General features: G+C 34.9%; 1 protein-coding gene and 1 pseudogene across 1 annotated transcript; one reads left to right on the top strand and one right to left on the bottom strand.

The window, feature by feature from the left end:
• Nucleotides 1–860: 860 nt before the first annotated feature.
• LOC115953718 (tropinone reductase-like 2) lies at nucleotides 861–5,137 on the bottom strand. Its single transcript, XM_031071482.1, has 2 exons — nucleotides 5,008–5,137; nucleotides 861–1,874 (listed from the first exon to the last, which is right to left on the bottom strand). The coding sequence occupies exons 1-2, from the start codon at nucleotides 5,022–5,024 to the stop codon at nucleotides 1,073–1,075; spliced, it is 819 nt and encodes a 272-aa protein (XP_030927342.1). The 5' UTR covers nucleotides 5,025–5,137; the 3' UTR covers nucleotides 861–1,072.
• Nucleotides 5,138–11,387: 6,250 nt separating this feature from the next.
• Nucleotides 11,388–27,175, top strand: LOC115952011 (annotated as a pseudogene).
• Nucleotides 27,176–27,965: the final 790 nt, after the last annotated feature.

Genomic DNA, 27,965 nt, shown 5'->3' with positions numbered 1-27,965 from the left:
TAATAACTTATGGGGGAAAGATTTACAATTGATGCAAAAATGACCTCTCATGTTGTTTGCACCAATTTAGTTTAGCATCAATTATAAGTGATTTTAGTGTTATGAAAGAGCGTAAAAGCAACCTTTTTAAGTTTAAGTTAATTTGTGAAATTAAGACTTTTTTGGTCATTTTTTTTATACATAAGAACTCTATTGTGTTTACCTCCCCCCCCCTCCCCTCCCCCGGCCTAAAATATTTCCTAGCTCCGCCATTGCACACAACCAACAACAAAGCCACCTCCCTTAACTACAGGTCTTGGCTTTGTCATTGACTTTTGGAGTACAATAATATCATACTTTGGAATTACATTAAGGGTAGGGATCGGAGAGAGTTGTAAACAAGATGATTTTTTAGTTTTCTAATATTGCAAATAGATCATAACATGTAAGTGTTAAAACCGCTCTAGATCATAACATGTCACAATTATAATTACTAATGTTATGATCTACAATATTAGAAATCATAACATATCTTATGAAATCATAAAGACTCTTATTGTTATACATTCCATGCAGCAGCCAACCAGAAGTAGTATTTCAATTCTAACTCGTGAATGCGCTTAAAAAATCCATCGTGTTAGGATTCACTACACCGTACCGTCCATCTACCAAAAGGTTGAGTCCGCGTATATTATTTGCTTCATCGCTAGCCAAGTAGAGTGCAGCTCGTGCTACATCTTCAACACTGAGAACTTGCCCCTTCAAGGAGGGGAGAAAGAGGGAGAGTGGAGGAGAGTAGAATAGAGAACACATTTAATTATTAATAGAAAATCTAGTAAAAAATTCTACATTGGGTAAGGTAGAACGTACCAAAAGTGGTAAGTTTTTATTTCCTTTTTAAAAATAAACGGCTTGGATCTTTATTGATCGTAAGTAATAAAATTACAAAACCAGAACTAAAGTGGTGACTAGTTGTGATTATTATACACTAATCACAACATATCAATTTTAAACACTTACGAAGTCATAAAGACTCTTATTGTTATACATTCCATGCAACAGTAAACAAGAGTTGGGGAGTAGTACTCAAATTCTAACCCATGTTGGCGCTTAAAATATTCACCATGTTAGGATTCACCACACTATACCCTCCATCTACCAAAAGGTTGAGCCCGCTTATATAATTTGCTTCATCGCTAGCCAAGTATAGTGCTGCTCGTGCTACATCTTCTGCCTTGAGAATTTGTCCCTTTAGATTACCAACATGATTACTTAGCGCGAATTCTGCTTTAGATACATCAGCTTCACTCCTCGCTGCAGATATACCAGTCCCCAAGACTGCAAATGGAGACACACAATTTACTCTTATACCATATTGGCCAAGCTCAGCTGCCAAGCCTTTAGCTACCCCCACAATTGCCCACTTTGAGGCTGCATAAGCATGACTTGAAATTCCTGCTATTGCTGTGGCTGCACTAGTAGTAAATAATATGCATCCTTTGCGCTGTGGTACCATAACCCTTGCGGCATGTTTGGCTCCTAGGAAAGAGCCAACCAAGTTCACGCTAATAATTCGCTCTAGATCTGACTTCTTTGTATCCAGAATTCTCCCTAATGGGCTAGGGCAGTCTATGATGCCCGCATTGTTGTACATTATATCAAGTTGTCCATGTTTGGCAACGGTGGTGTCAATAAGATTGCAGATATCATCTTCATTTGTCACATCACAATGGATGTAGCTAACATTTTTCCCAAGCTTATCTGCAATTTCTTGGCCTAGGATATCTTGCACATCAGCAATGACAACCTTGGCACCATGTTCATGGAAGAGATGCACGGTACTTGCTCCAATCCCGCTTGCTCCACCAGTTATGATTGCCACTTTGCCATCTAGCCTGAAGATGGAATTGAATTAGTAGAGGAACATGGCACAATTTCCACATGTAAAATCTAGTCTGATTTAAAACTTGAATAATATGTTGTACTATTTCTGGTTACATTATATAAAATATAATATTAGCCTATGCCAAATCAAATTAAAGTTTCATATTTCAACGGTTCAACTTTTAAAATCTCTAAAGATGACAAAAAGAAAAATAAGTTGTTTGAGCATCATTTCATGTTGAGTAAACTTGAGTGGAACTTTAAGGTACTAATCTTTTAAATTGAATTTAGTCGACGGAGTATACTCCATGAATATGGGCCATATCACTAGCCAAAAATGCTATTGATTCCAACAGTAAAATATGCTACAAAAGGTATATATTAATGAAAATAACGTAAAGCAAGACATGCATAAAGCAATGTAAGAACTTAGTGAACCACACAGTTTCTGACCTTTTTACTATTGCTAATAGGGAGAAGGAGACAAAGAGGAATATTTTGTTAACCCTTCGAAGTATGGGAATAGATTGTCGACGACCTTTGATTTATATGCTCAAAGGAAAGACAAAGAATAGGGATCGTGCCACAAGTAGCCTCATGAATTTATCGAGTTAAATTTATAGGATAAGCTCTGAAGCCTAAAATCGTATTCGCTTGGCAAGTGGGTTGGTTTTTTTTTTTTTTTTTTTAATTTATTTTTATTTTTAATAAATTATAAGGTGGGTGTTTATTAACCCAAAAGTCTTTGGCAATTAATTTATCTTCATTAGGTCGGCTGCATTATTTAGTTCAATCAATAATCTTCATTAGGTTGGCTGCATTATTTTGTTCATTCAATAAATGTGGCAACTCATGAGTCATGAGTCATGTCTCATGACTCATGAGTAACTTTCTAAAGTTTTGCATGCATGTTGATGCATGTAGGGATGACTAAAACCCACCGGGTAATGGATACCCAATCCAAAAGTGTTGGATATTACCCGATTTATCTTGGACAAAAAGAATGGGCCGGATTTTTTCCGAACTCAAAATTATCAGGCTAGGTTCAGGTATTGCCCGATTCTGATTTGCAATATTATTATTTATTATTTATTTTTTAAAAAACCCCCCTAAAAGAACACAATGGATACTTTTGCCTTAATATGTGAGAATTGGAGTTTAATATTTACTGATTTATAAGTATGGCTGTTATCATTGAATTTGAAAATTAACTGGTAGTCCTTTCAAAATAAAATAAAATAAAATAAAAATAACTGGTAGCTTTTTTGAACTTTAATCTCATTATTTATGTAATTTTTTTTTTTTGAAGACATTATTTATTTACATTAAACTAAGTACTTGTTACCCAATCGAATGCAAGTTAGGCGGAAAAAAAGAAATTGCAGGTTACTAGGTTAGGACCCTGTTCAGAACTAAATTTGCAATTTGTTGCAACATCAACATTGGCTAGTCCTCTTCGCAGCCTGAATAACTTAGCTCATGCTCAACATTGGTCCCCCCCTCCCCCCACTCAACTAGGATTAATGTTGATGCAGCTGTGGGCCTACATTTCTCTGTCATTGCAGTTGTTGCTAGAGATTGTAGAGGGGAGTTGGTATTTTCTTGTTCAAAGAAAGTGAAAACCACCCTCCCTCTCCAGGCTGAAGCTGATGCTTTGAAGTGGGCATTATCCGTAGCATCCTATTTGGATTTTGAGGCCGTGTGCATCAAGTCAGATTCCCAGATTTGTGCCAATCTCTTGTTTGACAACAAATCTTCCCCTCCTTGGCGTATCAAGTCCATAATTGCTCAGGGCTGGTCCTAGACATTTTAGGGCCTTAGGCGAACAATTAAAAAGGGCATTTTTTTTATATTTATGTATTAAAAAAATTAATATTTTTATATCATAATATATTTATTTAAAATTTTTTTTTCTTAAAAGACACAAAATATCTAATTAAATTTATGTATTTAAGTTTTTCTAACATCTCTTTTTTGAGATGCAAAAGGGATACTTTTTCTTTTTGTTTTTTCATTTTTTTTTTTTGATAATCCTTTAGTATTATTATTTCCTTTTTTTTTTCTTTTAGTTACACATGTGTTCCAATTTTTTTTTGTTTTTTGATAATCCTTTTGTTGTAGTAATACACAACTAAAAGGTCCAAAACGTAGGATTTGGAATAAAAATAAAACACATCCCATAAAGAATTAAAATAAAACCCAAGTTTAAAAAATATATACAGTAAAAGTAAAACTAAAATGCTAGTCCACAAGTCTTATTAACAGCAATGTCAACCACAACCCATATTTAAAATACTGCATTAAAGAAAAAAGCAATGAACCCAAAACACAAAGAGTCAAGACTAGCGGCAACAGAGAGAGTGTGTCAAAGAAAGAGATATCAGATCTTAGATCATAGAAGAGAGAGGAAAATAAACTCATATTAGAGAGGAGAAGACCATACCTCAGTCGATTCTACTAGTGTGTTAGTGTGAAAATAGATCAAACAAGAAGAAGTGGAGGTGCGATGCCCAGCCACCAAAGGAAGGGATTCAAATTAGATCAGTTGTGATTATTGGAGAGGAAGAATGACTTTATGCAAATGGCTAAGGTAGAGCTAAGAGAGCAAGACATAGAAAGATACGGTATGGGTAAAAAATTTTGGGATTTGGGATTTTTGATTTGTAATTGTTTTGTGTAATTTTTTTAGACATAGCTTATAGTTCATGTTGATTTGTCTAGAGGTTAAATGACTTTATTTTTGGGACAACTGATTTTGTTTAGACTAGAGTATTTTCTTCTTGTTCTTGGGTCAAAAGGATGGAGCAGATTTTATTTACTTCTTCAGTTTTTTTTTTCAAGATTCATTAAGGGCCAAATATAATTTGTTGATATATTGGGGCAAAGTTTAATTTTTCAGACTATATATATGCTACCCAATTTTTTCCAAAATTTTAAGGCCTCCTTCCACTAGGGGGCCTTAAGCCATTGCCTAATGGGCCTAGTGGAAGGGCCGGCCTGCCATGCATATGGGCCATATCACTAGCCTAAATGTTGTTTACTCCAACAATAAAATATGCTACAAAAGGTATATATTAATGAAAATAACGTAAAGCAAAACAAGCATAAAGCAATGTAAGAACTTAGTTACACACAGTTTCTGACCTTTTTGCCATTGCCATTGCTAACAGGGAGAAGGAGACAAAGAGGAATATTTTGTAACCCTTCGAAGTATGGGAATAGATTGTCGACGACCTTTGATTTATGTGCTCAAAGGAAAAACAAAGAAGAGGGATTGTGCCACAAGTAGCCTCATGAATTTATCGAGTTAAATTTATAGGATAAGCTCCGAAGCCTAAAATCGTATTCGTTTGGCAAGTGGGTTTTTTTTTTTTTTTTTTTTTTTTTTTTTTTTTTCATTTTTAAATTAAATTATAAGGTGGGTGTTTATTAACACAAATGTCTATGGCAGCGTGTTTCTTAACCCAAAAGTCTATGGCAGTTAATTTATCTTCATTGGGTCGGCTGCATTATTTAGTTCATTCAATAATCTTCATTAGGTTGGCTGCATTATTTTGTTCATTCAATAAATGTGCAACTCATGAGCAACTTTCTAAAGTTTTGCATGCATGTAGGTAGGGACAGAACTACTCAAGCGTAGAGGGGGGCCATGGCCCCACCCAACCTTTGAAAAAAATATATACTAGTATGTATATTAACAAAAAGAATTTTAATTCTAACTCTTAAATTTATATACTTGGCCTCCTTTCTCCAAAAAATTTATAAACTGACCCAAGAAATCCAACAAATAGATAACAAGAAAAATCTATAAAAAAAATGCATATATCCAGATAATAAGAAAATTTTTGGAAAAATCATAAATCTGATCTAAGCAAAAACAATAACAACAAATCAATTACAAATCCTAAAAAAAAAAAAAATCACAAAAATCCAATAACTTTTGCCCAATTTCTCCTCTCATTTGAGAGCTCTATGCCCTTCTCAAATGACTCCACCCTTATAGCTATATAGACAACTCCTATGCTACATATTGATCACTTCATCCACACATTAGTTAGATCCTGAAAATATTAAGACGTGCCAATCAGGGATGGAACTACTCAAGGGCAGAGAGGGAGTAAAAAAAGAGAATACTGTAGCAATCTAAACTGCCATAATACTCAAACGGTGATCAATATATATTCATTTAACCTCCTCGGACTGAAAATCTATGGATGTCAACGTGTTTTACTTGTGTTTAATCGTTGTATAGCCCAATACCAACCGTTGTCCAACTTGCTAGGACCTAGTTCTACGACCCATTTTCTACAAATTCATTGTTTCTGGGCTCCTTGGACCAAGACCCCATATTACTTGGGCTTGGGCCCCAAATCGTGACCCTACAACAACAAATCAATTACAGATCCTAGAAAAAAAATCACAAAAACCCAATAACCTTTGCCCAATTTCTCCCTCTCACTTGAGAACTCTATGTCCCTCTCAAATAACTCCACCCTTACGGCTATAGACTCTTATGCCACATATTGATCGCTTCATCCACACATTAGTTAGACCCTAAAAATATTAAGATGTGTCAATTAACTTGCAAAACTCTTGATTATAAAATCCTATTATTAAATTTTTTAAAAAAAGAAAAAATACAAAGAATAATTAATAAATTAATGCTAATAATGCAACTTTGTCAACCTCTAATATTGATATTTTAATTTTTTAAAATCTTTGAACAAAGAACTTCGGCCCCCCTAAGTTTGAATCCTGGTTCCGTCCTTGCATGTAGGGATGGCTGAAACCCACTGGGTAATAGATACCTAATCCAAAAGTGTTGGATATTACCCGATTTATCTTGGACAAAGAGAATGGACCGGATTTTTCCCGAACTCAAAATTATCAGGCTAGGTTCAGGTATTGCCCGATTCTGATTTGTATTATTATTATTATTTATTTAAAAAAAAAAAAAAAAAAACCCTAAAAGAACACAATGGAAGCTTCTGCCTTAATATGTGAGAATTTGAGTTTAATGTTTACTGGTTTATAAGTATGGCTCTTATCATTGAATTTGAAAATTAACTGGTAGCATTTTTGAATTTTAATCTCATTATTTATGTACTTTTTTTTTTTTTTTGAAGACATTATTTATTTACATTAAACTAAGTACTTGTTACCCAATCAAATGCAAGTTAGGTGGGAAAAAAGAAATTGCAGGTTACTAGGTTAGGACCTTGTTCAGAACTAAATTTGCAATTTGTTGCAACATCAACATTGGCTTTCGCAGCCTGAATAGCTCAGCTCATTCTCAACATTGGTCCCCCCCTCCCCCCACTCAACTTGGATTAATGTTGATGTAGCTGTGGGCCTGCATTTCTCTATCATTGCAGTTGTTGCTAGAGACTAGTGAGGGGAGCTTGTATTTGCTTGTTCAAAGAAAGTGAAAACCACCCTCTCTCTCTAGGCTGAAGCTGAGGCTTTGAAGTGGGCGTTATCCATAGCATCCTATTTGGATTTTGAGGCCATGTGTGTTGAGTTAGATTCCCAGATTTGTGCCAATCTCTGTCTGACAATGAATCTGCCCCTCCTTGGCATATCAAGAGTCCACCATCGCTGATGCTCGAGCTCTCTTGGCAACTTCCCCAAGCATTTCAGTTTGCTGGGTAAATAGGCAATGTAATTATGCTCCTCACTCTCTAGTTAAATGGTCTTTAGATTGTAATTTTTTTGGTTCTTTTGTTGTAGGCAACATCCCCCCTTGTTTTGTTTCCGTTGTGAGGGGTGAGGTTGGCTTGTCGCTATAGCTTGTGTTTCTGTTAATAAAATTTTCTGGCCATAAAAAAAAAAAAAATAATAATAAAAAAAATCCATAAAAAAATACCTATATTGAAGACAAATGTCGTGAGTAAAAACAACAATAATCTATTGTACTATCATGTACTCCCTCATTCCCAAATTGTTTGGCCCAGTTAGAAAAATCCAATTATTTAGGGAAGCATTATTGACTGTCTTATCTCTCTAAAAAATGTTAAAAATTTCCTAAATTACCTTTAAACAAATTTATCAAAAAATTATTTTTTAACATAATTTGAATAAAGATGACATGTAGAGTGGATTTCAAAATTTAGGTTTTAACTTTTTTTTTTTTAATTTTTTAAAAAATGCTCTCACAAATAAATTAAAGGTATAAAGGGAATGTTAATAAATTAATGGTGTTTGACTTTTCAAACAGGACATTATTTTGGGACATCCCAAAATGGAATACAGGCCAAACAATTTGAGATGGAGGGAGTACCATTTATATGAAAATGCCTAAATGCAAGACAATAGTGCCCCACACCCCCCCCCCCCAAAAAAAAAACACACACACATATATTGAGAAAATCACCAGGGGTTGCGCCAAGTTGTCAATATTTTTATATATAATATTTTTAAAATTATTTATTTTAATCGTCCTAAAATAAAAACTTGAACCCCTAAAAGAAGCCCAAAAGGCAAACCAATTTATATTCAACACCAAATTTTATTTTGGCCTTCCTAAATTTTATTTTATTTTTTTAAAAAATTCCAACAACAAATTAATTTGATCTATTTTTTTTTTAAAATAAAAATCTAGCAAGCCCAACAAAAAAATATTAGTAATTTATTGATCTTAAATCTCAAAAAAGTAAGTGGATAGTAAAGTGTATACACTAAAAAACAAATTATGTGTAAGATAGTGGAAGTGGCATGTGAAGACTTTTTTTTTTTTTTTTTTTTAATGATTAAATTATTTTGTTGAATTGTTAATAGAGTAATGCAAAAGACACCATAAAAGTTCTTAATGAATTACAAATACCAATAAGTTGTCAAAGTTGAGTTGAATTGTTAAATAAAAGAATCGAAAAGAGTAAAGAGACAAAAACTAATAAATAATAAATTTAAGTATATATCTAATCAATAATAATTAAAGTTTATTTAATAACAATAATTAATAACTTTATTATAATAAGAGGCTATAGATGATTTCCAAGATTTTATATTTGCAAAAATAATTAATATTTTCATTATACTAAGAAACAAGAGAAATGATATGTCTACAACATTTCTACAACATTTTTACAACAAATCCTAAATGGCAAGTTGTTACTAGTTGTTATTGTTGGGGTAAAAAAGTAATCTTAGCGTTAGTTTGAAATTTGAACCAATAACCACTAACCACCTGTGATTTGTTGTAAAAATGTTGTAGAAATGTTGTAGACGTAGCATCTCTCAAGAAACAATATGCCTAATGAATTTATAATTTATCATTTATTCTCTTACTAGTATTATGAATAAATTTATCTTCTACCTTAAGGTTCATTTTTTAAGAGAACTTGTGTTAACTTAAAAAATCTTCCTTCGGAAAAGATCTCATTTTATCATCCTAATTATTAAGTTCTTCAACACGAATTTGAACGATCCCCCTAAAAATTTTCCTGAAACTACCACTGAAAATCATAAAGAAAAAATTGAGAGAAAATTCAATCAAATTTCAAATTGAATATTAATTAAAGTCTAATTGTGTACCATGTGTTAATTAAAGTCTACAGCCACAAATTATTTTATAATATTTTTACAAATTATTGATATGGCTTATTTTTATTAGCTCTTATCTGGACTTATCATTAAAATTATTTTTTTATTTATCAATAATAACTCATAACATCAACTAGTGGTCTGTAAAATAGGCTGTAGCTTTAGTATTATTCATTTCTGTATTGGTTGCTTAAATAATCTATTACGTTGATGTTGGTATACCATCATGATGGTAGCTATGAGATAGCTAACAAATTCGCGGGAGATTTAGAGGTAGTTACGGAGATATTTATGCTAGTCATAGCAGTAATGATGGTAGCTATGAGAAAGCTAATTCCCATGAATTTGTTAGCTATCTCATAGCTATAGCTAACAAATTCGTGGGAATTAGCTATTCTATGAGCTATTAGACAGCTAACAAATTCGCTATGAGATAGCTAACAAATTCGCGGGAATGGTGGAGGTTAAACTGTTAGTAAAACGGTGCCGTTTGGATAAGTATTTATACGTGTGAGGTTTATCGGTAACACTAGCACGTGAGTTTGATTGCCGTTGTGTGATACGGCAGCGTTTCGCGTGTGTTCCTTGAGTTTTTTTTTTTTTTTTAATATGAATAATATATATGTTGTACATTAAAATTACATATATATTCCTATTTGAAATCAAAACTTTCATGGGAAATAAGAACTCGATGTCGCCTGGCAAAAATGCCTTTAACTATTTTATTTTTTATTTTTGATAACAAAATGCCTTTAACTATTAAAATGGTTTTTTTTTTGGACCTTTTTTTTAATTATGAAAATACTAGGTGGTTTTTTTTTTAATGTTAATTAAAATTTTTTTAATATTACTTTATAAGCCTTTAAGCATGATAACAATGGCTGCAATTTGAAAATAACATAAACCAAATTGACTCATATTAAAATATAGAAACCAAATTAAAAGTGACCCCAAAAACATAAGGACCAACATGATATTTTTACCAAGGTTATTAGGATTGAAATTCTACAAGGGATTGGTGAAAGGGTTCAAAGATCGGATCATAAGATCGGCACGAGGATCGTAAGATCTTACTTTCTGATTAAAAATAATATACTAAAAAATACCTATAATTATAATTCATAATTTATATTAAAGGAACATTGGGAATTTTTTTTTTTTTTTTTTGTTTTTTGTTTTTTTGACACAAATTAGTGAAACTGCGAATAGAAGGCAAAATACCAAAATACAAATACATAAACAAAGTTCAAAGTTCAAAATTTACAACTCACAAATACCAATTTAAAATTGTTTTATATTTTATATTTGCCTCACCAGTTATAATTGCGACTTTGCCATCTAGCCTGATGTGTATTACAATTCGCAAATGTTAATTCAAATATACTTCAATTCAAAACCTGAATAGTATATGTATTGTACATTACATATATATCTCTATCCTAGAGTCCATTTAGTTAAGCATTTTGAGAATTTAAAAGCATATTTTTAAAATCTAAAACTCTGTTTTGTAATAGTAACTATTCTAAACTTTTTTATAAACACTTATTTTAAATCCAAAATACCATTTTGCAATAACTTATCCAAATGCACCCTTAATTTAATACCATAATAAATTATTATCTGCTCCAAAAACTATTAGAACATGGAGACTTCATTTCAATCATATAATTAATCTATATATATATATATATATATATAAAACCGAAATCTCTAAAACTCCCACAATTTTCCACGTCAACATAATATTTAAAAAATAAATCATTATTATTTTTTTAAAATAAAATTATTTTTGTTTAACAAGGAGTAAAACTCTATCTATCTAACCAATACGACTTAAACTCAAACTTATCATTATCATATATATATAAACTAGACGGAGAAAACAAACCCTAAGTACCCTTCAACAACCCAACCATATAAACCAGATGGAGAAAACAAACCCTCAGTCCAAACTCCAAACTTAACATGTCCAGGGGACCTCCATGGCTGGAGATAAATCAGAAACTGCTCTGTACCAAGCTCAGGTGGATCAGTTCCAGAGTTTGGAGGCGAGTCACGAGAGGCTGAGAGAGCAGTTTGATGAGCTGGTTCAAGAAAATAATAAGATAATAAAGAACAAGGAGGTGGATGATGATATGGTGGGCTCAGACTCAGATTCGAGGTGGGTTTGCTTCCCTGGGTTCTTTGGGGCTGGGGGTCCGTACAGAAGTGTGTTGGAGAACATGGGTCATGCTGTTCACGTGTGTAGAGCTTCTTCTGGGGAGATCATATACTGGTATATATATATATAATTATATATATGAGTTTTTTTATGCAAAGAGATTTCATGAAAGTTTGTCTGTTCGTGAACTTTATTTATTGGTTGACCATGTTTGGTTGTGAATTATACTGTAAGTGTACTGTTGTGGTTTCGATGGAACATTATGGAGAAAACAAACCCTCCAGCCACTACAACCCCTCAGCCTGCTGCCAAGCCAAGTCTACCACCGTGGGTATGTGTTTCGAATTTGTTTATATTGTTATTATTAATGAATTTCAATTCAACATATGTGGATATTTGTTTATATTGTTATTAATAAATTTTATCTTTTATGTTGAATTTTTTATTTGCTTTCATATGTGCCTGAGTTTTTCTTTCTATCTTATTCTTTTATTATGTTTAGAATTGATTTTCTTTTGAGTATTTGGGTTAATCTCCATATTTATATTGACATTGTTTTCGTGGGTTTGGTTTTTGGTTTGAAATTTCTATGAATTATTTTATATTGTATATGGCATATGAAGCATCTTTATTTTTTTGGAGAAAAATCAAAACTACAACCTATGTCTTTCAGCCTAGGGATAAATTTTTATTTGGTATGTTATATATAAATTTGTTGAATTTGACGGGTTTTATTTGGTTTTGAAGTAGAATTTGGGGATTCTATAAATTTGGAAGTTTTAAGTCTTGGGGTTTTTGGTATTTACATCTCAGTAAGTTGATCTTAATTCTTTACCTTAAATACTTTTTATTTGGGTTCATGTGATTTTTTGTTTTCTTAATTAAAGCTACAATTTTTGGTTGATTGATTATTTGTTTGGATTCAACATAAAAGATAATGGAATTAGGTGTTATAATTTTAATATTTGAATTGTCTATATTGTTATCACTACGACTAAGTGGGATTGAGAAAAGCATAGAAGTTAAGTATTTCTTCATTTTCTTTTTTAAATACTAACTAGCAAAATGTCTGTAATATGCATATTATTAATCCAATTTTCTATTTCTAAATTTCTTAGATTTTATTATAAATAATTTTTAGTGCATAAGCAACATTCTACCACTGCCACGTTAAAGTTGTGGCAAAAAGTTGTAAATTTAAATTCTTTACTCATTATTGGATTTTTTTTTCATAGTCAATAGCTTTCCCGTGCATTACACGGGTTAGCGATTAGTTTATATATATATTTGCATGAATAGTCTATATTTGTAATACATTCATAATAAATGCATGTTATATTAGGAAATAATGCAAAGCGGAACAAGAGAAACTCAAAAATAGATGAAAAATAAGTACATTAAAAAATCATTGTAGAACTTAGTGAAGTACATAGTTACTGACCCTTTTGCCATTGCAAATTGGGAGAAAGAGATTGAGAGAGGATTATTTCTCACCCTCCCAAGTATAGGAACAGATTGTTGAAGACTTTTACTTTATATATATGATCAAAAGAAAAAAAGATCGTGCCACTAATAGCCTTTTAGATTTATCGAGTTAAATTTATAGGAAAAACTGCAAATTGTCAAAATTCCTATTCTCTTGGCAAGTGAGTGTTATTACTTTCAAAAGTTTTATACATACCTTGATGCTGATCTACAACTAATATTACTTTCCAATGTTTTATACACACCTTGATGCATAGATCATGTGTAACAAGAGGAGTCATGACTCATAAGATGAGTTGGGTTTAAATTATATATAAGTTTTGAAAATATTACAATATTTAATAATTTTTTTATTACATATATATCTTGAAAAATTTATTGTTAGATCACATTTTTTAAAACGATTAATGATCAATAACTATCTCATCTATATACTATGTTTGTAATTTTTTTTTTATTGTTTTATATTTTAAAATTATATATAAATCATGAGTTTATATATGAAAGTAAATAATATTTGATTAACATGAAATTTGGCTTATGAATTAAGAATAATGAAAAAAATATAGAGATAAATAATATATATAAATATAAATATATATATATATATTTATTTATATATATATATATATATGTATATATTTCTTGGTGTTTATGAGGTAACTCTACCATATAAAGTTATTTAAATCACTTCCCTCCTTTTATAATAAAATGTTAAGAACTTAAGATTATACCATTTCATTAATCAGGGGCCACGCTACTTGTTCTTCTGGGGGTTCAAATGAATCCCCTAACTTGATAAAATATATATATATATATATATATAATATTGGGGTTCAAATATTATATATATATATATATATAATATTTTTTTATTAGTTTAATTTACCTTTAAAAATATTTTTGCACACCCTAACTTAGATCTTGCACATGCTAACGTAGTTCAGTCTAGCCAAGAGCCAAGAACCAAACAACAGTACAAATCAGCCTATCCCAAAACCAACTAACAATATAGATCACAAATCTCTCTCTCTCTCTCTCTCTCTCTCTCTCTCTCTCTCTCTCTCTCTCTCCAACTCTAAGAGTAAAGAGCATGCATTTGTGAGTTCTGTTTTTATTATAATTAAACTAGTGTATAGTCTGTGCATATGCACGGTACAATAAAAAACAATCATAATTATATATTGTAAGGACACGAATCGTAACGAACCTAACTGTGTTGGGTTCGCACGTGAAAATGCCCAAATAATATCATTTGTAGAGCGTGGGTTTGAAAGGCTAGGCCTTGATCACCAGGTGGTGGGTTTTTCATGGCGTTCATACAAGGTTAAGGGACCTACACCCCTGGAGTCTTTCTCCTGGAGGTGGGCTGGGAGGCTCTGGTTTCTTGGCCATTTTTCCTAGCCCCCTCTATAGATTACTCACTATTCCTTTTATATTAGCCCGTGTCCACTGTCCTTTGCCCACGTGTAGGATTAAATTTTCCAAGACTGATACTTGTCCCATCAGCCCATACCCAAAGTCGTTGGGGGTGGTTGTAAAAGCCAAAGAACTCGACTCCGTCAGGTGCAGAACATTAAATGGTAGTAAGGGCAGCTTTCCACAGATATTTTAGATTTTCTTTCAAACTTAGTCCTATACCGTTTTTGCCCCTCTCTTTGGTGGGACGTTGGGTTTGCTGAGGACGGAACTGTCCTCGGCTGAATTGCAAGGTTATCCCACCGAGCTTGGACTATAGCCTTTCCTTGGCTTGGACCTCTGGCCCCCTTCACGGATAAACGGGCCCGGCCCACAAACTATTTGGGCCCCACAATAGCCCCTCAAAACCCTGCTGTCCAACCTTCTGGTTGGAAAGGGGGGTTTCGGTAACACCGAGCCTCTTCCTACGGCCCAAAGGGGGGTTTCGGTAACACCGAGCCTCTTCCTACGGCCTAGTCAATTCGGCCTATTAATAATGCTGGCGGCTTTTCATCTGCCCAAGAAATGCACCGGTCTGCGAGACAGTCTTTTGACTTTACTCTTGATGCGTTCTTATCGTTTGGGTATTCAAAACGCGCTTTTAATGACCTCTATTTACGGAACTACTTTAATTTGACTATTTGTTTTGATGAGGTAGAGAAGTGGAACCGGCATGTTTGTGTTTGCAGATTCCCTTGGAGATCTGTACCTATTAAATGCCCCCCGCTCCGCCCTCTGTATAAGAAAGAAGGGAGGAGGTTATTGTTTTTGTAAATAATCCCTTTTCATCCTTCTGAGATTTGAAATACTTGGCCTCCCCTAGGGTTCATTTTACCCACTGGTTTATACACTAAATCGTGATACACTTTACCATAACAACGAGTGATGCAGGAGCCATACTCCTCCCGTAAACGCCACGTTCAAATAAAGCTCATTATGGCTCGATCGGGACAGGGATGGCGAAGACTCAAAATCAACCTCACCTTCTTTCAGTCAAAATCCGAAACAGGGACTCGTCACGTCAAACTTTCGGCGTGACTGAGTCGAGAACACCCATCATCAGTACCAACTGCTCTCCTATGAGCATACCTAGTATGGCCCCAGCGTGTTAGGAGTCAGGACCGAGGCAGGGACTAAGTGTCTCTGCTTCTTCTTCTCTTTGTTCATTGGTGGCCCTCTCCGCCTCCCTTTCTTAGTCTTTCCAGCACCAGATCCATTCTGGTGCTTTCTCTTTTCCCTTTTTTGCTCCTTTTCTTTCTTTTCATCTCTTCTCTCTTCTTCTCCTCCTTCTTTACTCATGTCCTCCATCTTCTTCATTCATCTCCTCCATCTTCTTCATTGATTTCTTCCTTACTATTTCCTCCTCCTTCATCTTTTTCCAAAGAAGGTTCTTATCATAATATGAGCAGTATTGAGGCAGAGATTGGAGAGACTTTGAAGACGAGTTTAAAAGATGCCTGACTGTTTACTTATCTGTACTGCAGATGTTATCGTTGCTTAGGCAGTTCACATTTTGTATAGGCTTGTTTGAGCCCCTCTTTGTACGTTGTAATAATTTTTCGTATTAATAAAAATTGTTATCATTTTATTTTTCATGTTCTATCTTTATATTCTCGAAATAATAGCGCAATGCAATGATATACAACCGTGTGAATTCTTTTTATTCTTAAACCGTGATCGACGCCTAGGACCAAAGTCCCAGTTTTAAAAAAAAGGTCTTGCTCGGCGTTTATAAAAACAATCCGGTTTAATAATACTGGACCAAACGAATAGTACTTAGGGTTGAAAATCCCATTAGGCAGGAAAAGAAAGAGGCATTATGATAAGCTTTCCCAGTCAGCCCGGCACAATACCGTCGACCTGAGAAAAAGGATACTTACCCCAAAACTAGCCGAGATGTTAATTAATTGCTCGATGTGGTGTAGGAAGTAATCGTCCGAGGAAATATCACTCGCCAAAATGAACAGCCCCCTGAGGCTACTGAATAGTGGAGTGCCCCACCATCATCCTAACACTTTTATTGGCCTTAACATTTTACAGCATTTGGGCCGAGGACTTTCCCTATCCGAGCAGTTGGTTTCCCCATAGGCTTGAGTCCGAGGACCATGTAAGGCCTTGGTACTGTCCAACACTTGTAATTTTTATTTTTCGTACTTGGTTTCCCCATAGGCTTGAGTCCGAGGACCATGCAAGGCCTTGGTTCTGTCCTTGGGCCCCTATGCTGAACGGGCCTGGGCCGCGAATTTACTGGGCCCACAAATTAGGGGGCATTTCCGTAGTCTTAGGTCACGCGGTACTTTTTGGCGTCTCAGTGTTCGAGGTGCGCCTTCACGAGGCTCCTTTAATCTCAGGGTTGTAGACGGCATTGGAAATCGAGCCGGAGACGTTTTGTCTGTAGCGTTCCTTGGGACGCTGCGTGAGTTAAATGCCTCCACATTATCTTTTAAATAAATAGGAGAGAAAGTTGCTTTACTTTCACACAAATCCTTCAGTTTCCTCTCCTAGTACATCATGTTTGAGGCGAGGGTTGGGGCAAAGGAACTCTCTCCGCCACAAAGGCTCCGTGTCCTCCTGAGACTCCAGATAGTGAGGTACGGGCAAAGGAGGCATAAATTCAAGAGAATATTCCAGTTTGACAGAGGGGAAAGGGTGTTTCTCCCTCTTTTAGTCAAAATCCGAAGCAGGTTCTGTTCATGCCAGAATTTTGGTGTGTCAGAAGAAAAATTCTCCGCCACCAGCGCCTCTGCCTTGTTGCAGGCAAATTTTTGGTAAAGGCTCCTCAACTTCCGGCTCCTTGCACCTTTCCTTCTGCGGTGTGAGGCTCAAGTCGGGTTCTTTTGCTGCCTGAGTTATGGGCATGCAAAAGCACTGAAGAAGAATAAGGTCTTGAAGCAGTAGCCGACCTCTCCTCTGTACTACCTCCTCGGCTTTATCTTATTCTCTTGTATCTTTCTTTTCTATTATGTAGTGAGCTTTGACATAAGCTGATTCCAGCTTTTCATTGTATGCTGTGCTATTTCTTCGTTTTAGTAAAAGGGAAATTTATTTACTTGTTTTGAATACTATTCTTTTTGCAACACTACTTTGTGGAAGGGTGTGCTCCATGTGTGTGTTTATTCAATGATACTTAGAGCGGGAAACCTTGGAACATAATCCAACTAATTCTAATTTACCAACACTACCAAGCATTACAACGATAATTCATAGTAAGTTAAACTTAGGAAACTAACCGAGGTAACAATTGGATATTCTGGGATGAGGGCGAGAATATCGTCTGAGAATGATAATCTCTGAATAATCCCTCCGAGGGGTTGTCTAAGCAGTAGAGAACTCAGATTGTTTTTCAGGCGACCTATTGCTCCATACTACATCGATCCCTTTGGTGCTGCAGATCCGAAAACAGACTTGATAATCCTCACAATTTAGGAACTAACCCAATTGCTAGTGGAGAGTTTTCCTCGGATAGATCTTAAAGTCCAGGTAATGGTTTCCCCATAGGCTTGAGTCCGAGGACTATGCAATGCCTTGGTTCTGTCCAAAACCTAGTTTTCCACATCCAGGTAGTTGGTTTTCCCATAGGCTTGAGTCCGAGGACTATGCAATGCCTTGATTCTGTCCAAAACCTAGTTTTCTCATCCAAGTAGTTGGTTTCCCCATAAGCTTGGGTCCGAGGACCATGCAATGCCTTGGTTCTGTCCAAAACCTAGTTTTTCCTCATCCAAGTAGTTGGTTTCCCTATAGGCTTGAGTCCGAGGACTATGCAATGCCTTGGTTCTGTCCAAAACCTAGTTTTCCTCATCCAAGTAGTTGGTTTCCCCATAGGCTTGAGTCCGAGAACTATGCAACTATGCAATGCCTTGGTTCTGTCCAAAACCTAGTTTTCCTCATCCAGGTAGTTGGTTTTCCCATAGGCTTGAGTCCGAGGACTATACAATGCCTTGGTTCTGTCCAAAACCTAGTTTTCCTCATCCAGGTAGTTGGTTTTCCCATGGGCTTGAGTCCGAGGACTATGCAATGCCTTGGTTCTGTCCAAAACCTAGTTTTCCACATCCAAGTAGTTGGTTTTCCCATAGGCTTGAGTCCGAGGACTATACAATGCCTTGGTTCTGTCCAAAACCTAGTTTTCCACATCCAGGCAGTTGGTTTTCCCATAGGCTTGAGTTCGAGGACTATGCAATGCCTTGGTTCTGTCCAAAACCTAGTTTTCCACATCCAGGCAGTTGGTTTTCCCATAGGCTTGAGTCCGAGGACTATGCAATGCCTTGGTTCTGTCCAAAACCTAGTTTTCCACATCCAGGTAGTTGGTTTTCTCATAGGCTTGAGTCCGAGGACTATTGCCAAGCCTTGGTTCTGTCCAAAACCTAGTTTTCCACATCCAGGTAGTTGGTTTCCCATAGGCTTGAGTCCGAGGGGACTTTGCAATGCCTTGTTCTGTCCAAACCTTAGTTTTCCCACATCCAGTAGTTGGTTTTCCCATAGGCTGAGTCCGAGGACTATGCAATGCCTTGGTTCTGTCCAAAACCTAGTTTTCCACATCCAGGTAGTTGGTTTTCCCATAGGCTTGAGTCCGAGGACTATGCAATGCCTTGGTTCTGTCCAAAACCTAGTTTTCCCTTTGCATGGGACCTTGGCTTTGGGGGAGGTAGCTCCTCAGCCAAGCCCCTAGAGTTTATCCTTACGATCAACGCTACCAAGCGCCTAGTTTACTCGTTACGGGGGACCTTGGTTTTAGGGGAGGTAGCTCCTCAGCCAAGCCCCTAGTTAATAAACGTAGCCCCTAAAAGGACTTTATACTAGAACTCTATAACCCATGGTTAGAAATGACAAGGGAACTCTCTCAACCCACCGTCTGTGCCAACACACAAGCCTTTCCCACAGACGGCGCCAATTGTAAGGACACGAATCGTAACGAACCTAACTATGTTGGATTCGCACGTGAAAAGGCCCAAACAATATCATTTGTAGAGCGTGGGTTTGAAAGGCTAGGCCTTGATCACCAGGTGGTGGGTTTTTCATGGCGTTCATACAAGGTTAAGGGACCTACACCCCTGGTGTCTTTCTCCTGGAGGTGGGCTGGGAGGCTCTGGTTTCTTGGCAATTTTTCCCAGCCCCCTCTATAGATTACTCACTGTTCCTTTTATATTAGCCCGTGTCCACTGTCCTTCGCCCACGTGTAGGATTAAATTTTCCAAGACTGATACTTGTCCCATCAGCCCATACCCAAAGTCGTTGGGGGTGGTTGTAAAAGCCAAAGAACTCGGCTCCGTCAGGTGCAGAACATTAAATGGTAGTAAGGGCAGCTTTCCACAGATATTTTAGATTTTCTTTCAAACTTAGTCTTATACCGTTTTTGCTCCTCTCTTTGGTGGGACGTTGGGTTTGCCGAGGACGGAACTGTCCTCGGCTGAATTGCAAGGTTATCCCACCGAGCTTGGACTATAGCCTTTCCTTGGCTTGGACCTCTGGCCCCCTTCACGGATAAACGGGCCCGGCCCACGAACTATTTGGGCCCCACATATATATATATAAGTTCAAATTATACCTTGTATAAGAATTATTTTTTTAAGTCATTGATGAGTTTTACTCTCTCTCTCTCTCTCCCTCTTATTTTTTTATTTTAGTTATTTTTTTTCTGGATATACACAAGTTTTCTCTTTCTTTCTTTTTTATTGGGTTTTTGATGGTTTATTTATATTAGACTCTTTATCTTTTGCACAACATTAACTCACCAAGACTAAAAATTGAAAAATACTTAAATAGGATACATGGCGCAAAGTTAGATAACAACAATAATCCAATCGGATTTCTTTTTCTCAACTTTGACTTTTATATTTTATATATATATATATATATATATATTAAGTATGTGAATGTGTGTCTGATATTGATTGTGTGCATTATTTATTTATTTTGTTATAATGTCATTTGTGTGAATGTGTGTGTGTGTGTATAATATAAATTTATATAATTTAATAATTAATAAATATAGAAGGTTTATTATATGTGTGTATTGTTATCAGGTTATAACAATATCTTGTTATAAAGTTAGTGATTTAAAAAAGAAAGAAAGTAAAATTAGTGATTATTTAAGCATTTGATTGGTTAAGTAAACACATAGTGTATTATTTATATATGTATGGATGCGTGTTACTCTTTGGGTTAATAATTAATTCAATGCATGTGGGTTGTGTTTTGTCATTCAGTTTAAAATATTTTTATAAAAACAATGACAATTGCATAAAAATAAAAATTGTATACAAACTTTAAAAAAAAAAATGGTTACACCTACCTAAATTGAATAAATAATAACAACTCATAATGAATTATCATGTAGAGATTTCAAAAAAAAAAAAAACTTGTAGAAGGAAATTGTAAAACTTCATGTATTTTGTTTTTAAATATTTTTATAAAAACAATGAAAATTGCATAAAAATAAAAATTGTATACAAACTTTAAAAAAAAAAATGGTTACACCTACCTAAATTGAATAAATAATAACAACTCATAATGAATTATCATGTAGAGATTTCAAAAAATGAAAACTTGTAGAAGAAAATTGTAAAACTTCATGTATTTGCGTGTACCTTTTTTTCCCTTTGATATATTTAGGTTCTCTTTTTTATTAAATTTTAGTATTTAACTTAAGCTTCTTAATGAACCTCTCAAAAAGAAATCCTAGAGCCGCCACCATCATTAATCCACTAATATAACCACTAAAATAAGGGTCAACATTTATTGATTACCACCTTCTCCTTGCCAAAGCAGTCCCTCCCCCTCTCCCGAAGGATTAGAAAACAATTTTGGAGGTGCCGAATGTACCAATTCATATATGCTCAAGAGTTTTAATATTTTCAGTAAAAAATAAACAGTTTTAACATTTTGGTGAAAAAGTAATGGCAATGCCAAACAAAATGGGATGAGGCACTAAACAGCAGTGATGAGGATGGAATTTATGACATATTTCACTGTTAATGTTATGAACACCATTAATATCATTTCTTTATTTAATTACCACTAATGATCTGCAACATCAATTCCTCAAAAAAAAAAAAAAAAAAAAAAATTGCCACATCGATCAAAAGTTGTGGATTTTTTTTGTCTATAGACTCTCTCCATATTCCAGTCTTTTTAAATGATCCTTTTGATTCTTCTAAATCTAAATTGTAAAATATTGTTGAAAACATCGAACTTTTGTAACTTTCATATCATTGGTATACCAATTCATATATGTATGTATGTATTTATATATATATTTTTCTTTTAAATTCTTGGTCACCTTCACCTTAAGTGGGAGTAAGTTTGAGTTTGTAAGTTTATTTATTTTATATTTATGGTTATATTAATGAATTGATGAAGTGCTATAAACTTTGACCTTTTATTAGATAAATGAAGAGTAAAGATTTAAAGAATTCTATACGGTAGAGTTAGCAGAGGATGTTAACTTTACTCCTACAAATTATAGAAAAAATAGTTGTATTCTTATAAGGAAAAATGCCCGTATACCCCCTAATTGGATTAGTGGCCAAAACACCCTCCTCTAACTTTTTTATCGCCAATTTACTCCTTAAACTATTCTTAATTGTCAAATTAATACTCTATTTAGTTTCATGTTAAAACACTAATGAAACAGTCACATGAGAGTTAGGTGCCTTTTTAAAACTAACTCAATCACCCAAACGCAAAAAGAACAAAGAAGAGAGACAGGTCTGATCGCCATCCACAGAGACACCGCAGAACATCTCAGAGTTCTTTATCCCGTCATCATCTCGCCGTCCATCTCAGAGTTTTTGTTTTTTTGAAAGCTTGTGTTTTTTTTTATTTTATTTTTTTTTTATTTTTTTTTTATTTTTTTTTTATTTTTTTTTATTATTTTTTTATTTTTTAAAGCAGCAACAGCCATCATTCTCATCTTTTCAACCACATTCTCATTTCTTGTACCTTGCTTTCGTATTTCTACTTTCTGTCGCTGTTGACTGTTGTGTTGCTTTCCATCTTTTACAATTTTGGTTTTTGGTTCTTGTATATATTATATTATGATGAAGCCGTGAAATCACTAGTGAGCCGCACAGTCCACGCTCGCTACAACTAGCAACCTGCAAAGAAAAAGAAAGTGATCTCGTTGTGGGCACCGGTGTGGTGTCGACCAAATACCCTCCGACGATCAAGTTAGAATTGTTCTCAACTCTAGAATGCTAGAGAGGGCGTTTTTTGCGTACCTTGGTTTGCGAGAGTATTCAAGCTTTTATAGTAGAAGAAAGTCGGTCTTTCCTCATTGGACTAGAAGTCTTCTCCTTGTAGGACTCTTCTTCCTGAAATCCCAAACGTGATGGACAAATATTTCCTTATAGAGTGAGTCTCTTCATTAAGGCGGATCTTTTAGAATTGCCCTTGCGCGGACCTCCTGATTTTCTGGGATTCCCTTGGATTTTAAACGTGTGTATCAAGCATTTCAAGCGAGGCTAAGCCTTGGGCCCCTGCTTAATGTCGGCCCATGATTTTGAATCCGTCAGGCCCAAATGTTGCACAATTTCTTACCCATCATATTATATTATATTTTTCATTTTTTGCATTTTCTTTTTAAAAAGCAGCAACAGGTTGCTTTTCTTTTTAAAAAGCAGCAACAGGTTGCTTTTCTTTTTATTTCATCATCGTTAATTAGTGCCAGTCTTCTACAATTAAGATTGGCAGTTTTGTACTTTGCTCTTTGCTTGGGGGGAAGTCTAATTCCTATGCATTACATAATATTATTTTGTTTTGAATGCCTTCTCTTTCGGACATGTGAACGATCTCGAAAGAGAGTTCAGTGTACTTGGTAATGGACCTCTTGATATGCGAATGGATCCTCAGGTAACAATAAGGCTCTCCACAGATTTTTATTTTTTATTTTTTAATTTTTTTTAACTTTATTATATTCAGCTGATAGGCCTCAAAGAAGTTTAGTGATGTACAATCAAAACAATTAAATGCATTGATGAAGACAAGAAAATACCAATAGTTGAATTTACTCTTTATTTATTTATTTATTTGATGAAATCATCAAATTGAAAATACTCCTTTAGACTAAAAAGGTAGAACTGTGATTAGTGTCAGCAATATTTCAACTTTATTTGTATCAAGTACAAGTGGGTTTTTCATTGTTTTGGCATTTTGACAGCTCTTCATTAAAAGAAAAATGTAGACAGCACTTACATTTAAGGCTCTTTTTATTTTTTATTTTTTATTTTTGAGTAAGTTACATGCGCACCCAGTAGGTCTTGAACTTAGGACCTCACTTTCCACTTAGCACTTGCTAGGGGAGGAGGTGCTCGTTGAGCAACAGCTCATTGGCCTTAGATTTAAGTAGTGTTACAGTTTGAAAAAGAGGATAAAGATAACATGGAAATAATAGATTTTAAGAAATGAAATCTAAAGAATAAGTAGTGGGTTTAAGCTTTCCAACAACTTGTAAATAATTGTCATCCTATCAATGCCCTTGAGGTCTCTTTAGTCTTTAGGGCTGAGAAGATATTTTAATTATATACATTGTCTGATATGTAAGAGTGAAATTTGGTTATTATTATTTATATAAGTGGGATTTGTTAATGAATTAAATCACAAATGGTGAGAAAGGATATGACTTTCTAGCTGAGATCTAGTAGTTAGATAGTATGTTGTTCTACTTTTCAAATAGCCTCATTTGTGAGTAGTAGTAGTTGTTAGATAGTAAGTTATTTTGCTTTCCAAACAGTTAGTAGTAGTAGTAATAGTAAGTCATTTGTGAGATCTAGTAGTCGTAGTAGTAGTACTAGTAAGTTATCTGCTTAAGTGAGATGAGACAAGTTTCAGGAATAACAATAATAAGATAAAAGAGAGAAGAAAGCTCTTTTTGAGGATCAAAGGATCAGAGTGCATGATGCCACTTAACATCTGAAATACAAAGGAGAAAGTTAGGAAGCTGATGCCAAGAAGATAGGACAATAAAAGGGGAAGAGTTAAGGAGCTTCAAGGTTTAATTATTTTATAGTGAACCATGTGACTAATGATGATGTCTGAAATGGGTTTTTCTGGTGAGAAAAGCAGGAGTATTGACACAAGAAACAGATACATAAATCCATTAACACACTAATACAATTCTTGGAGGTGTTCTTGGTCTTTAGTTTTCCTTCCTTTCCTTTTTTTGAAGGAAATTAGGCTATAAATTATCCATACCTAGTGACAGTCTTTAATTTACTTAAAAATTAGATTACATGGCACCAGAAAGCATTATGCCAAGCCTACAATCTTGTTCCACATACTGCATGCAGACACCTCAATTATAGGTTGAGCAAAGTTTTTTCTGATCTTTTTTACCTTTTTCCCCCCTTAAAAATGCTTAGATGTGTAGATTTCTGTACCACTGTTTTCCATACTAGAATTCCCATGAACAGTTTCTGCTTTCCTTTTCAATATACATGTTTTTTTTTTTTTTTTTTTTTTTTTTTTCCACCCTAGGCATTGTCTTGGTGTAATTCGATATCATTGCTTGTTGGGGGAATGAGTGAATTGGTCTCTTTGTTTCCTATGTTTGCTCACTAAATATTAATTTTAAATTTGTGTCTAATTAACTGATTGGAACAGGCCAATGACAGGCAAGTCTGAGAGCAGAAGACGTTTTAAATTCTTGGCCAGATACTGAAGTGGGACGGATATTGCGGGAATATGGGGAGGAAAGCAATTGGCGCTCTCTTCAGAAAAAAATTGTTAAAGTCGATTACATGGTGGGTTGCATACAACTGGCGAAGTAGCAGATCTTATTCGGAATGCAACTCCTGGGACTAGAGGTAGTTTTCTTACCCTTCTTCCATGGTGGTTTTCTTTTGACTTTGCCTTCTATATCCCTTCTAAATATATGGTACCTTTACTAGAAACACTCCAAACAAGTAATGTGCCTACTGTGCACTTGGCCCATATCTCTTCCCGTAACTAGGGGATTCAAAAAATCTCCCCACTAACAATGGGAAAAGCATTTAAGTCAATATTTTTGTAAGGTTGAATTTATTCAATCATCTAATTGGCTTTATTCCGTGCCAAATTTGCTTGTAATTCAGCATTTAGTAACCCTGTATTTAGGTGGGTTTGATGTAAGGGTAGTGAGTGAGATAGAGTGAAGATTGCTCAAGAGTGTGCAAGAAAACAGAGACTCGCGGCTGGGACTCGCGGGTAACTCGCGGCTGCAAGCCGCCAGAAGCAGCACACGTGCCAAGCATGCTGGAAGATGAACAGTCATGCTAGCTGGAGCACTACAGGACAAAACAGGACAACTGGCTATACGGTTATCTCACGACTGGATCTCGCGACTTAGTCAAGCCGCGAGCCACCCCTGTTTTTGTAAAACCTGACGTTTCACATTCCTCTCCCACTCCAGTATAAATACCCATTTTACCCACGATTGAAAGAGAGCTTCCAGAGAGAATTTTGAGAGAGAAACCCTAAAGAAAAACCAGATTGTTTCACCCACAATCTCTACCTTAGAGTCTCTTCAAATTCCTCAACTCTCTTCCTCTCCATTGTCAAATCCTTGAGAGGCATTATACCAAACCAGGTTCTCACCATCATCATTATTGTGAGACTGCTGTTTGGATTTCTGGGAAGCAGTTAGGAAGGAACCAATCTTCATTGGTTGATGCTACGGTCTAGTAGCGGAATCCGGGAAGCTAGAAAAGAAAAAGGTTTGGCGTAACCTCGTTGGAGCAAGAAGCTTGGAGGGCTTAGGTGCACTGGATAGATTAGGTTTGGAGGGTCTATTGCTGTCCTTGTATCCCAACTGTATTTTCTAGTGGATTGTTTACCGCTTGGAGGGCGGCGGAGAGGTTTTACGCCGAGGGCTTCAGTTTCCTCTTCGATAACACATCGCGTGTTGTCTTTGTGTTTGCATCTTCCTTCCTCTCTATCTTTGCCTTTTTATTATCTGCTGTGGATTTTATTTTGTTATGGCTTAGATAGGTTTTAACCAATTTCATATTATAGCATATGTTAAGTTTCCGCACACTAGTTGTTTGACATATTGCTTGAATTGGTTAAGTTGTAATTTGGAGGTCTAAACGTTCAAAGGTGTTTTTACACGTTTTTGAACTTTCAATTTTAATTTGATTGCTACAGGAGGGAGGCAAGGTTGGATAAAGACGGCAACCAGGGTGTTTCAAGCTCTGAGGATAGCTGTTAATAATGAACTAAAGACGCTGAAGGATTCGCTCTATTCTTGTTTTGATTGCCTCGCACCTGGTGGTAGGCTTGCTGTCATCTCTTTCCACAGTTTGGAGGACAGAATTGTAAAACAAACATTTCTTGACATCATTAACAGCAATGAGGATGATGGGGATGAAGAAGGAAGACAGTGAAGTGAATTGAGAAATATCAGAAATGACAATGGTGAAAACTAACCGTGGATTAAACAAATGATACAGGGCTATAGAGGAGCAATCCTCACAAAGAGACCAATAACACCATCGGAGGAGGAAGAGAGATTGAACTGCCGGTGTAGAAGTGCTAAGCTCATGGTGATTCAGAAGACTGAAAGAGAATAATTTTGAAAGTTCAGAAGTAATAGGTAAGTGCTGGTTTTATGAATTCCTGTACTACCCCATCATTGATTTGATGATTGATATCAACAAAAGTGATTTTATGGGAATTGGACTGTTAATGCTTTTACTGGAGCCAGAACCTGTGTTAAATATTAAAATGAAATAGAAAAAGCATTTTACACCATTTTGGAAAAAAACTAGTTGATATTTTAAAAAATTTGTAAGAAATTATCTTATAATCCATTGAATACCAATGAATAACCCCCATTATTTGGGTATTAGAGTCAAAACATAGTTTTTTTTGGAGAGAGTACAGCTCATTATCATCAGACAAAAACACCAATTAGTTTTTGGTGTAGGCAGGGGGATAGAACCCCAGATCTCTTATACAACCATCAGAGACTTTACTAGTTGAGTTAACTGGAACCCACAAGTCAAAACATAGTTAGATTGTCTAAAATCATATATATATATATATATATATATATATCAAATCATAGTTCAAATAAAAATATATCTCATTCAAATACATATAGTTTATATAAATTCACTTTCATACCCCTATTAGATAATAAAAATTAATGAATTATATTTTTATTTGAAATTTGTGTATGGATAGGCACTTTTTTTTTTTTTTTTTTTTTTTTTTTTTTTTTCATATAGCAACCCAAAAGTGACGACGAATGCTTAAAAAAATATATCTGATGAGAGGAAAAAAGCCCAAACAAATAACAAAAAAAAAAAAAAATGGAGAACACATACAATAAATGAGAAGAGACAAAAAAACGATGAAAAAAAAGAAAAAAAAAAAGAGAAATTAATGAGAAGATTGGAAGAAAAAACAAAACAAAGAAGATGACTAAACCAAAAAAGAAAAAAGAACGTTGTCAAAGGGGGGTGTTTTTGTGCAAAACGTG

Source organism: Quercus lobata, chromosome 7, assembly GCF_001633185.2.
Source record: "Quercus lobata isolate SW786 chromosome 7, ValleyOak3.0 Primary Assembly, whole genome shotgun sequence".
Classification (NCBI taxonomy): domain Eukaryota; kingdom Viridiplantae; phylum Streptophyta; class Magnoliopsida; order Fagales; family Fagaceae; genus Quercus; species Quercus lobata.
The sequence above is the reverse complement of the archived record's forward strand: the minus strand, read 5'-3'. Positions and strand labels throughout refer to the sequence as shown.